Source organism: Tamandua tetradactyla, chromosome 23, assembly GCF_023851605.1.
Source record: "Tamandua tetradactyla isolate mTamTet1 chromosome 23, mTamTet1.pri, whole genome shotgun sequence".
Taxonomy (NCBI): domain Eukaryota; kingdom Metazoa; phylum Chordata; class Mammalia; order Pilosa; family Myrmecophagidae; genus Tamandua; species Tamandua tetradactyla.
The window spans coordinates 52,340,235-52,353,228 of NC_135349.1; the positions used below are offsets into that span (position 1 = coordinate 52,340,235).

At 42.7% G+C, this 12,994-nt stretch overlaps 1 protein-coding gene and 1 long non-coding RNA gene across 4 annotated transcripts in view; one reads left to right on the forward strand and one right to left on the reverse strand.

The window, feature by feature from the left end:
- Positions 1 to 12,994, reverse strand: part of LOC143667568 (uncharacterized) — a 250,942-nt gene that overhangs the window by 183,685 nt on the left and 54,263 nt on the right. The gene's annotated exons all lie outside the window — the stretch shown is intronic.
- The window catches only part of ANKS3 (ankyrin repeat and sterile alpha motif domain containing 3), a 99,307-nt gene that overhangs the window by 483 nt on the left and 85,830 nt on the right, over positions 1 to 12,994 (forward strand). Inside the window, exons 2-5 of one of the 3 annotated variants that reach the window (XM_077141907.1) lie at positions 2,638 to 2,809; positions 5,146 to 5,344; positions 5,522 to 5,643; positions 7,222 to 7,303. In XM_077141907.1, the coding sequence (XP_076998022.1) occupies positions 2,640 to 2,809; positions 5,146 to 5,344; positions 5,522 to 5,643; positions 7,222 to 7,303 (573 nt within the window). In that variant the 5' untranslated portion in view covers positions 2,638 to 2,639. Of the gene's footprint in view, positions 1 to 23; positions 2,810 to 5,145; positions 5,345 to 5,521; positions 5,644 to 7,221; positions 7,304 to 12,994 lie in introns of those variants that run through there. The other 2 variants (XM_077141906.1, XM_077141908.1) reach the window with 2 other exon arrangements.

The window sequence follows — 12,994 nt, forward strand, 5'->3', positions numbered from 1 at the left end:
CCACGCCCGGGGAGGGTCGCCTTAGGGGCTCCCCCCGAGCCCTTTCCCGGTGGGCGTGGCAGTGGGTCCCCAACATCGTATTTTGTAAGCTACAAACAGTTTGTCATTTGTTTTAAAAGTAACTGATACAATTTAGAAAAAAAGAGAAAAAAAAAAAAGCGAAGGGTCGAGTGACAATGAAAAGGTCCCTTCGGTAGTTCGACGTCCGGGAGCTACGTTCTGGAAGAAACAGGCAAAAAAATATTCTACGTGTGTCCAAATGTATGCATGAACGTTATCCCCATCCCGTTAGTGATTTATCCCGCATCCATTGTAGCGGAACGTCCTGTGGCAGCATGGTAAAGAAAATATGAGAGGGGCTCCGTGGCCCCCTGGCCTCGCTCCTCCTCTGTAGTTTCCTTGGGCGGGGGTCTGGTTTTGCTCGTCCCTCTGTGCTCCGCGGGCTGTCAGACTCGTGATTGGCCAATAAATGGGGAGCCCCACCTAGGAACAGACGAATGGAGTAGAAGAGACCTCCAAAGAAGGCTCGAGATGTGTACTGAAAAGAGCCCTGAAGTGCGGACCCACGTGTTTGTTTTCTTACGCGGCCCTGTTGCCAGGACTGCGGAGGGCAGGGTGTCTTATCTGCGAAGTGAGGGGGCCGGGTGAATTCTGGCCCCTGCCAGAATGAAGACATCTTGATTCTGGGAAGTAAGCCCCTAGCACAGAAACTAGAATGTAGTTAGTGCTCAGCTAATGTCAACTTATGCGTCCCCTGGAAGTAGAAAAGACTCAGGGGTTTGCTCGGAACATGCCATGTTACATGTACACATAATCTCGCTAAGGGACTGCAGACTCTTTGTTCTTCATATGGGTCGCTTGTCAGTCTTGGTGGGACCTGGGGCTTGGAAGCATTCCTTAGGAGAGACTGAAGTCCTTATGGCAGCTGTGAGCTTGCAGTGGGGACTTTAGGCTGTCTGAAAGTGACGTTACTGTCTTTGTTTTTCACACTTGCTTCCTTTTTCTTTTCCACACAGAATAGATAGAACACAGATGTCTCTTAGTACCTAAGGTTTCCAACTAGGGAGTTAATGAGACTTGGCCTTGATTTGGTGAGGATTTTTAGAATGAGAGCTGGTCATCTTGAAACTCATCCTGCATCCTGGCTTGCGGTAAACTTACCAGCCTCCCCCTGAGTCATTTCTACTTCCAGGGGACACATAGGTTGACATTAGCTGTGCTAGGGGCTTACTTCCCAGGTTTTTTTGTTTTGTTTTTAAGATTTATGGACAGCAAAATTCACTCATTTTTGTGTTCAGTTCTATGAATTTTGACACATGCACAGAGTCGTGTATCTACTACCACAATCAAGTTACAGAGCAGATCAGTCACCCTAAAAAATTCCATGGGCTGCCCCTTTGTGGTTGACTTCTCCATCTCTCCCTAATGCACCTGGTACCACTGAATTGTCCTCCAACTTTCTAGCTTTTCCTTTTCCTGAAGGTCATACAAATGGATTCATGCAACAAGTAGGTATTTGAATCTGGCTTCTTCCATTTAATGTAATGCATGTGAGATACATTTGTGTCTTGTGTCAGTGGCTCTTTCCTCCCTTTTATTGCTGACTAGCATTCCATCATATGGATGTACCACAGTTTGTTCATCCATTCTTCCCATGTTTGTTTTTTTTTCCCCCTTCCTGTGAGTGTGAGATGGATGAGTGTCCTCTCTCGGCAGTGCTGGGGCCTTGGAGATGCTTGGTAGCAGAGCTAAGTGTTGATCTGACCCCAACTCCATGGTTTCCACCACATCCAATAGCTGATTTGATCAATCTTGCATTGTCATGCTCACTGAGCGTTTTAGAGCCTCATACTCAAAAGCTCATGCTTTGTAGAACCTGGGGCCTGTGGATTGACAAAGGAAAGTATACCCTACTGTATGTGACTCACCATATATGCTCCTCTTTCTCTGTCTGTGGTAAGAAGCTTACCAGTATTAGTGCATTGGAACTGCCTAAGCCATATGACGTTACTGGTTTGGGGTGCTTCTCACAGAGGTACCTATTATTATTTTGTCATACAAAAGTCACTTTATTCATTTCACTTAAGTGTATTGGTTTCTTAGAGCTGCCACAACAAATTATCACAAACTGGGTAGCCTAAAAGAACAGAAATTTATTCGCTCAATTTTGGAGGCTAGAAGTCGAAATCCAAGTGTTGGCAGGGCCTTGCTCCCTCCAGAAGCTCTAAGGGAGACTCTGTTCTCTGCCCCTTCCAGCTTCAGGTGGTTCCAGATGCACCTGGGCTGATGACAGCGTAACTCCAGTGTCTGCCTCTGTCTTCACAAAGCCTTCTCTCTGCCTGTCTGTCTGCTTGTGTTTTTTTTTTTATGACACTAGTCATTGGATTAGGGCCCACTGCATCTGAATTTAACTAATTACATCTGCAGACACCCTCTTTCCAAATACAACAGTCTGGGTTTCTGGGTAGACACAGATTGTGGAGGACACTATTCACCCCCTGCAGTAAGTTAGTCCCAGGAGTCGACTGCCCTCAGTGTTAGCCAGTGGGGCAGGGCCATACCATCCTCCTGTGGGCAGGAGTATGAGCATGTCGTTCCATTCCCTGGGAAAACCTAACCCTGTGCCTCCCTCCGCAGCGATGTCCGAGCTCAGCGATGAAGCCAGTGAGCCGGAGCTCCTGAACCACAGCCTGTCCATGTGGCACGGGCTCGGCACGCAGGTCGGCCGGGAGGAGCTGGACGTGCCTTTGGATCTCCACACAGCCGCTTCCATCGGCCAGTACGAGGTGGTCAAGGAATGCGCTCAGCGGTGAGGAAGCTCGGGAAGTGCACATTCTGCTTACTGTTTAGTACTGCTTCAGTTACTTACGATACCATGAAAAACATCAGTAACTGACTGTGGCTTTGCCGACAATTATGAGCAATTAATCCAGAAGGGGTAAATCAGCTCCCATTTTTCTTGGGCAGTTGGCAGCAATGATTTATGTTGGACATTACTAAGGAAGGCAGTTTTTATTCCTAAAATGAAAAGGAACGGCTTAAACTTTTTTTTTCAGAGATTTATAAACATTTCATACTTGCTTTAGCCGAGTAGTTTTATGGTTTTTGCTAATTACTTACAGAAATCTTTAAAAAAAAAAAAAAAAAGAAAGGCAGAAATTGATAACCCTGTGGTCTTTTCTTGGAAGTTTTCAACTTAACCCCTCCTCCCTGCTCCTGTCTCTAGCTTCTGCCACAGGGGAGAAGAGAGGCAGGGGTTCTTATCTCACCACATGGAGGGTTGCCACCTGAGCTGACTGCCCATCTGCTCTTCTTACTGATCTGTATATGTATATCAAGTTTCAGTATCACAAAAAAGCTCTCACCAGTGGCTTTCAGTTCTGTCTTGTTCTTAGAAGAATATGATACTTGATGTAAATTTTGGAAGATAAGTTGTCTCACTTCTCCCCCCATATTTTTGCGTTTATTCCATTTCCCATTTCTTGTTCAGTAACTTGGGGAAGTGGCCTGCATCCACACCTGGATGATTCCTGCCTGTGCCTCTTCCACTTTCTGCTGCGCTAAAGCAAAGCCTCACTGATGCCCCACATCTCCAGTTCTCGTGTTGTGGCTACCACTTATAAACACTGGCTAATCGAGCACCAGTTTACCTTACTAAAAAATGATCTAGGGTACACTTTCTGCAAGTGTCACATCAGCTCACCCTCTCATACGATTACAAACTCCCAACTGTAATTCAGCTCCTTTGGAATTCTCAGACTTGTAGGATTTTGGGTGTCCTGTTACGATGCAGGGCAGGGCGCAGTTTTAAGCCTTTGTTGGCCGCAATTCTGTGGAGCAAAGGAGGGGAAGTGTTTGTGTGTGATGAAAATTTTGACATTAGCCAAGATGGAGGCTTCTTCACAGTAAGTGCAGACCAGAGTTCCTCAGGCAGCTAGGGGCATGAGAAGAGAAAATGTGATCAAAGTGAGGTGGGAGGGTGCAGAGAGACCCTTTGCAGGGGTCAGGCTCCCCCTTTCAAAAGAAATCAGATACTTCATACATGAAGGCAGTGCAATAAGGATGAACTGGATCCACCCTAGTTCTGTTCCCAAAGGCATCTCTGTCCGGTACTCCAGGCAGTGATGGCAGCTGTGCTCCTGGATTCCAGACTTTCAGAATGGCACTCTGGGCACGCAAGGCTCAGGAGCAAGAGTTGATTCTAGTCTGTGATTGTCTGATAAAGCTTAATGGGCATATACCCATGAGAGCCACAGATTATGTGGATGGGCTGTCAGCTGTTCCTCCATTGGAGACAGGAATTGTGGAAGGACAAAGGCCTGTGGGGACATTAACTGTGTAGGCTACTCTGGAAGGGGGTGTTATTTAAAATGCAATTCCCATACCCCAACCCCGTACTGCAGATTGAGATATCTACATTTTTGTGTGCGTGTGTGAGAAAATGCATTTCCAGAATTTTAACAGAAATCAGTGAGAAAGAGGATTCTTTGGTTATGGAGCTTCCCAGACTGTTTCTGTAGGGTGAAGTGAGAAAGGAAGGCTCTGTTGTAGTGGGACTCGTCAGTTGTCTGAGTCACCTTCCTCTCTCCTTATTGCCCCTCTCTGCCCAGCTCTGGACAAGGGGTCCAGTCGTTTTGGGAAACAGATTAGGGCTCTAGGTCAGGGTTTCTGAATCTTAGCATGACTGTGGGCTGGATCATTCCTTTTTGTGGGGTGAGGGGTCTGTCTGGTACATTTAGACTTTTAGCAGCAATCCCTTCCTCTACCCACTAGATACCAGTAGCTCTCCTCTTCTGGTTGTGACAACCCAAAATGTCTGCAGACATTGCCAGATGTACCCTGGAGGTATAGTTGCCCCAGCTGAAAACTGTCTGTCTAACTGGTCTTCGGATAGGAGAGGCAGGTGAAAATATGAAATCAGAAAAGGGAGCCAAATGCTGAGGACTGTAGCCTTTCCCAAGGCAGTCTTGTAAGCAGATGCGCACATTTCCCTGTCTGCCTTTCTCTAGACCATGTCCAAGATGGGAGATAACTTCTGTTTCCAGGCTACTCTGTCCCATCTTTCTCTCGGCCCGGCCTTGCTACTGGCCCTGGTAAGCCCCCGTGGGCAGTGGCACACAACTAGCCTGTCTCATGTTTGTTTAGGAGGGAGTTAGACCTGAATAAGAAGAATGGTGGTGGTTGGACCCCGCTGATGTACGCCTCCTACATTGGCCACGATACCATCGTGCACTTGCTGCTGGAGGCAGGGGTGAGTGTGAACGTGCCGACCCCAGAGGGGCAGACGCCCCTGATGCTGGCTTCCAGCTGCGGCAACGAGAGCATCGCCTACTTCCTCCTTCAGGTGAGCCACCAGGTGACTCAGGCCAGAAGTCCACTTGGGCAGAGATGTGGCCATGGTGTACGTGTGTGTGCATGTGTGTGCACATGCTTGTGTCACGCTCTGTTTCAGCACATCAGCCTGAGGTGCACCCACCTCGAGCAGAGCCCCTGAGGCAGTAACGTGCATTCCCTTTTGAAGCAAGGTGCTGAGCTGGAGATGAAAGATATTCAAGGCTGGACTGCCCTCTTCCACTGCACCAGTGCTGGGCACCCGCAGATGGTCAAGTTCCTTTTGGACAGCGGAGCAAATGCCAATGTGAGGTGAGAACAAAACCTCAGATGGCCGTAGGAGGAGGCTTGCTCACATCTGTCTGTAAGGAGGCAGCTATAGGCACCACTAAGCCGAGCTCTGAACACCCCCTCCCTTGGTATGAGAGCTCAAGACTAAAGGGCAGAGTGGCAAGAGTCCTGCCATGGCTGATGGCCGTCAGATAAGCTCTTTGACCTCATTTCCTTCATCTGAAAACTGGGGGTAGCTATTCCCATATCATAGAGTTTTTAGAAGGCTTCTGTACCCTCTGATATGCCAGGGGCCTGCCACAGAGCATGGCATTTAATTGGCATGTAGCAAATACTTATTTTTTTCTCCTACTTGCCTTTTGTATATATCAGATGAGGTGATGCTTTGAAAAAAAAGCCTGAGTTTTATAAAGGGGAAATTGTATTGTTGTCTAAAGCATGTAAGGATAATCCACATTCAACACAGCAAGTACCACCACCGCCACCTGCCTGTACATGCACTCCTGCAACCAATGGTGTCCATCATAAGACACCCCGTAATTTTATGTGCCACTAAGAAAGAAAAAAATGTAGCCATTTAAAATTCAACTCACCTGTTGATTGAAAGCCACATTCACACTTCAGAGATGTTAAAAGGTAAAAATGTGTCATAGAATGGATGAAAAACAGTGTTTAGCTTGGTTTCTGTCTTCTAGAGCAGCATGTTTTGTGAAGCACTCTGAAGATAGCACTAAATTATAATCAGGCAGAAAGAATAAGCATAATGCACTAAGTGCAGTAAAGACACGTTAGATTTGTGGTGCCAGAGCTCTTAGGAAGGGTTCATGAAGGGCACTGGACTCAACAGGTAGGATTGACACAGCTGGTTAAGGAGGCGCTCAGCTATCTATAAGCAAGCAACAGCAATAGCCGTTTTTTGAGCATGATTATTGTGGAGATATGAATTAAGTGGAAACAGCTTAGATACAGGGAAGATAGGGAGACAGATTTGTCTTTTGTACAGAAGACCAGAGCTGGGGATAGAGACCAGAAGCTGATTATTCATAGTAACTTTTCTTGTTCTCACCATGTTAATTCTCGTGAGCAAGAGAGATACCTCTATGCTTAGGGATGGGACTTCTTGTGTGTTGGCAGGAAAGCTTTTTCCAGGGCAGAACTTCTCTTTTTTTTGTTCCTAACATGTTTTGTTGTGAAATATGTACAGAAAAGTGAGAAATTTCAAAGTTCAGTTTAACATGTAGTTGGTAGAGCAAATTTCAATGTGTGGCATGGGTTATTATTTTACAATTTCAGGTATTTCCTTCTAGTTGTTCTAAAACACTAGAGTCAACAAAAAATATCAATATAGTGATTTAGGAGTCACAGTCATTTGTTAGATCCTATCTTCTCTGTTACAATTCCTCCCTCTCCTTTGATCCTTCTCCCAATTTTCAGGGATATTTGGGCAATGACTGTTCTGACTTCTTCATGTTGAGAAGAGGTGTTAACATTATGGGGAAGGGAGATGCAACTAGTTGATGTTTTTGGAGAGATTGGTGTCTCTGGGTTTCAGGTGAACTTCCCTTTTTTAATCGTCTGACTTGGGTCTCTGTCTTACAGAGAACCGATATGTGGATTTACTCCTTTGATGGAAGCAGCTGCTGCTGGTCATGAGATAATCGTGCAATATTTTCTCAATCACGTAAGTGATCTACCCCGTTTATTAGCTTATAATTTAGCCATGGCAAGTGAAAAACCATGTCACTAAAGTGTGTACTATAACAGAATTATCTTCTTAAATAAAAATAACTGCTCTTCATTTATTCAACACATCTTCATTGAGTGTCTGTTGATACCAAGAGTTCAGTGTGTTAGGCATTAGGGGTACCGTGGTGATTAAAAAAAGGAAAAAAGGTACCTATTACTGAACTAATTTTGAAAATATTTTATTTGAAAAATGTGAAAAAAACTATTTTAAAAGTGAATAGGGTGAGCCACAGTGGCTGAGCAGGCACAGTTCTTGCCTGCCATGCCGGAGACCTGGGTTCGTTTCCCGGTGCCTGCCCATGCAAAAAAAAAGTAAGTAGCACTCATAATCCAATCACTTAAAAATTACATAGAATAAGAAGACAAAGATCATTTTCCCTTTTCCAACCACCCTCTCCCTTTCCCAAGATACCCACTTTTTGGTTTGGTGCAGAGCTTTCCCAGGAATTTTCTTCTGCTTATACAGGCATATTTCTGTAAACCGACAAACACGTTGATTTAGTTTTGAACAAAATGGGATTCTACTATATATATTCTGCAACTTATAAAAAATCATTTAAATACCATAGAAATTTTATCAGGTTAGTATATATCATTATGTGGTATTCCGTGTGTATGTTCCATAATTAATTTAACTGGTTTCTTATTAATAGACACCTAGGTGTCCAGCATTTTGTTTTAATAAACAGAACCCCAGGGCAGGTCCTTGAACACACAGCTTTAGCTCACATGAGATTATTTCTGTGTGCTGTATTTCTATGAGAGGGAGCATTAGTGTTCACATTAGAAATTTTAGTAGGTCCTAATAAAAAGCCAAATGTCCCAGTTAAACCATGGGCAAAGGATCTGTATAGACCTCCAGAGAAGCTGTACAAATGGCCAATAAACCCATGAAAAGATGCTCAGTATCATTAGTCATCCAGAAAATGCAAATGAAAAGCACATGCTGCATCACACCTAGGGTGGGTGCAATTTAAAAAGGACTGAAATCCTAAGTGTTGACAAGAATATGAAGAAATTGGAGCCTTCACATGCTGCTGTGGGAATGTAAAATGGAGGAGCTGTTGTGGAAAAGTCTGGTAGTTCCTCAAAATGTTAAGCATAGAATTACCATATGGTCCAGCAATTCCCCTCCTAGGTGGATACCCAAGAGAAACAAAAACGTAAGTCTACACAAAAACCTGTACCTAAATGTTCATAGCACCTTTATTCATAATAGCTAAAAAGTTGAAACAACCTAGATGCCCATCAAATGATAGATGTATAAACAACATATGGTATATTCGTGTATATTCGTACAATGAAATATCATTTGGAAATAAAAAGGAATTAAGTACTAATATGTGCTACAACCAGGGTGAACCTTAAATATTCTGCTAAGTGAAACTAGCCAGACACAGGACCATGTATTGTATGATTCGTTTATATGAAATGTCCAGAATAGGTAAGTCTGTAGGGAAAGAAGGTAGATTAGTGGGAGTGGTGGAAAGATTAGGAATGCTATGATGGCTAAGTGGTACAGAGTTTCTGTTAGGGGTAATGAGAAAAATCCTAATATTGATTGTGGTGATGTTTGTACAACTCTGCGAATCTACTAAAAGGCATTGAATTGTATACTTTTAATGGGTGAATTGTGTGGTATGGGAATTATATCTCAATAAAGCTGTTAAAAAATCCAGTGTTGTACAAATTTAGTATTCCTCACATTTGTTCTTGTCCTTCCCACCAGTACTGTATGGAGGTGCCCAGTTTCTCTCTCCTCACAGCACTGGGTGCTACCAGTCTTCAAAGTTTTTGCTCATCTGGTAGGGGAAAGGTGGCACACCATTTTGGGTTACAGTTCTTTAGTTATTAGTAAGGTTGAGCCTTTTAAAATGTATTTATTGACCGTCTGTATTTTTTCTATGCATTATCTCTTTATTTTTGGTCCAATTTATTATTGGATTGGTTGTTCTTAACAAATTGGTAGGAACTTTTTATTTTTAATGCAGTTTTATTGAGATATATTCACACAGGTAGGAACTTTTTGAATGATGAATTTTAACAGGCTATCTATTTTTAAAAAAGAATTTGGGGACAGTAAATGCAAGTGGTAAACAATGCAGATGAGACAGAAGGAAATACACGTGAAGTTAGTACCCGTATTTGACAGATGCTAACAATATACTTTGGTTCAGCTCTTCTCCTTTGTTGTTTTTAAAGGAAAAATAATCCGAGTCCCCTTTTTGCCCCTTTTCAACCCCATTCACTGCCCTCCTTCCCCAGAGATAACCTCTGTTTGGTCTTGGTGTGTACTTTTCCTGTCCATAATTTTCTTTCATCACATACTGTGTATCCTTAAGAAGTGTTTAGAATAGTTTTGTATATCTTAAAGATATATATTAATAATGTTTCAGACTATGTGACATTTAGCAGAATATTGATACATGTGTATGTAGTTGACTTGTCAACAGCTGTGTGTTTCCCTAATGTGTGAACATATTACGTTTGTCCTTTTCTGTGTGAGTGGATGTTTAAATTGTGGTCCATTTTTTGCCACAGGGCTTCAGTTAGCATTCTCTGTGTCTTCTTGAGCGTATGTGCAGAAATTAGCTCAGGAGTTTAGGATGTATTCTTCCAAGGAGAACTTCTGGTGTGTGGGGTATGCATCTTTGTCTTGACTGAGATGGTGTCAAATTGCTTTCCTCGCCAGTTGTACCAGTTCACACTCTTCCCAGTAGTGCTTGAAAGTTCTTGTCTCCCTACATCCTTACTAACACTTGGTAACTGGCATCACCAGACTCAATTTTTCTTTTGTAATTTGGTTGAAATTACAAGTTGTCACCTGTTGGCTTTTTGCTTTCCTGGGTTTATGGTGTGGTTTCATATGTTTATTGGCCATTTATGTTTCTTTTTCTGCAAATAATTATTCTTTGAAAGTGATTTTGCTAATACGTTCTAGGTGTCTTCAAGACATCAAGAGCAGATAGGTAATTGCCCAGAACCATAAAAAGAAAAACCTCTGCTTTAAGTTTAGAGCCTGATTTAAGATAAGGTAGAGGCAATTATTCTTCCAATTTTTTAAAAGGAAAAACCTATTGGAAAATCAGACTTAGGATCATTTATCTACTTTGCATGATTATCATGAGACCCCCCCCCTCGTAGGGTCTCTGCACTCTCAGATTATGTCAGGACAATTTACAGATAAGGGAGAACAACTTGTATTGGAAAATTTTTTTAATTTTGTACTTTAAAATAATTGCAGATATAAAGAAAAGTTGCAAAATTGTATAAAGGATTTGCATGCCTTCACCTAGATTCCCCAAACCTTAACATTTGACTCATCTTCTTAATCAGTCTGTATACCTGTACGTTATTTTTTTTGGAACCATTTGAGAGTATGTTGCAGGCATAATGCCTCTTTGCCCCTAAATATTTGGCGTATTTTTCCTAAAAACAAGAATATTCTCTTTCATAATTGCATACAATGATCAAGATCAGGAAGTTAACATTGTGATCTTCCTCCAGTGCTCTGGTTGATGGCAGGTGACTGCTTTCCGGCTGGGGTGGAGGGCCCCTGCATGATGGACGGGGTAGGGTGGGGTGGTCAGGAGAACCCTGGGGGAAGCGCTCATCTGTCTCCCAGCAGACTTCCTCCTGCCCAGTTATCTATAGACCATAGGGAATGGGCCCAGCAGTACCTGCCAGGTCTCCTGCTCTCTCCAGAGCCAGGCTCCATTGTGTCGCGCGTGGCCTGGACTTGCTAGGGGTGGGAAGAGCTGTGGCTGCATTCCCAGTGACCTAGTTCCCTTCCCCCCAGTGGGCCAGGCACCAGCACCTCAGCCAAGAAATGGTTACATAGGCATGCTTGGGCCTTTCCCTTAAGGAGATAGCTAGGAATTGACGGTGTGATCTCCAGACTATGGTACTCCCAGGATAATCTTGTTCCATGGTCTCCAGACTTTTTTGATCCCACATCCCTATTAGTTAAAATCAGTTTTGATCATATACTTCTTTAGTGATATGTTATGTACATTATAAAATGGGGAAAAAATTAAAGGATAAAGTAAATAGGTAGAAATTCTAATATTTATTTCCCTCACTCCAGGAACCTTCTTGTTCTTGGTTCTATTTTCCCCCTCATTTCTCACTCACTAAGGACTAATATTGCTGGTTTTTTTTCTGTTGAGTATAATCTGAGCTTGAAGTCTTCCAGGCTTAAAAACAGATGTTAGAAAAACCCTGTAGTAAAGATGGGTTGGGGCCTCTGGGTTCCTTCTGTCAAACTAGAAATTATCCTTTAAGGATGAAAGTTTGACGACTTATTTCTAACCAGAGCTCCAGAAAGTGGGGAGCAGTAGAATTGAATCTAGAAAGTAAAACTCTTTGGGTTCTTGTAAAAATCTAGTTTTTTTCTTGACTAGAGAGATGCGTAGTAATCAGTTTCTGTATTGGCTCTGAGACCATTTCTGTATTGGCTCTGAGACTGTTGGTTGATCATACTTTTAAAAAAGGAAAAAAAACCCCATAGGTAAGTGATATAATTTGCTATACAAGAACTAGAAAATAGAGTTAAACAGAGATGAAGCAAAAGTCACTCGTGATCCCCTCATCTAGAGCTAGCACACGTTAACATGTTGATAAGGTTTTTCTATGGCTTTATATTTTTATCCAAAATGGAATCTTACTGTACAAGGTGTTATATAAGGTGCTTTTCTTCCGAGTGATGTCTTGTGCATATCTGCCCATGCCAGTGCCCAAACTCTTCTGCTCTTCCCTTTAGAAGGTGTCGGTGCCCACTGGACAGACAAGCTCCCACTTCTCTGACCAGCCCCCTGCCTCTGCTTGTTTCCAAGCCTCACTGTGCTAACAGCTGCAGCCAAGACTCTGCATCTTTGTGCATGTCGATTATTTCCGTGAGTTACATTCCTTGAGGTGCTGGGACAAAGGGTGTGCACATTGTATAAAAATCCATGTGTTTTGAATTGTCGTAAAATATACATAGCATAAAGTAATTTTAACCATTTTAAGTGGACAATTTTTTGACATTAAGTACATTGGCAAGAGTATGTAACTTTCACCTATTTTCATCATCCCAAACCAAAATTCAAACTCATTTGGCAGTGTTTGCCATTCCCCTCTCCCCTGACTCTTGGCAATCACTATTCCACTTTCTGTCCCTGTGAATTTGCTTATTCTAAGTCTTTCGTACAAGAGAAATCATACAGTATTTGTCCCTGTGTGTCTGGCTTATTTTACTCAACATGATGTTTTTAAGGTTCATCTGTGTTGTAGCATGGACTAGCCCTTCACTTCTTTTTACAGCTGAATAATAGACTGAGTCATATTTTGTTTATCCATTCAACTGTGGATGGGCTCTGGGGTTGCTTCTACCTTTTGACTGTTGTGAATAATACTGTGATTAACAATGATGTACAAATATCTGCCATATTCAGAATTCTAGAATTGCTTTCAATTCTTTGGGGTTTATACCTGGGAAGGTATATGAGGGTTCTTTAGGGAAACAACCACAGGAGATATGTACATATATATGTATTTATCATGTAAATATTATGAGAGCTATTATAGGAATTGGTTCACGTGACTGGGGATGGGCAAGTCCAAATTCTGTAGGGCATGTCATGAG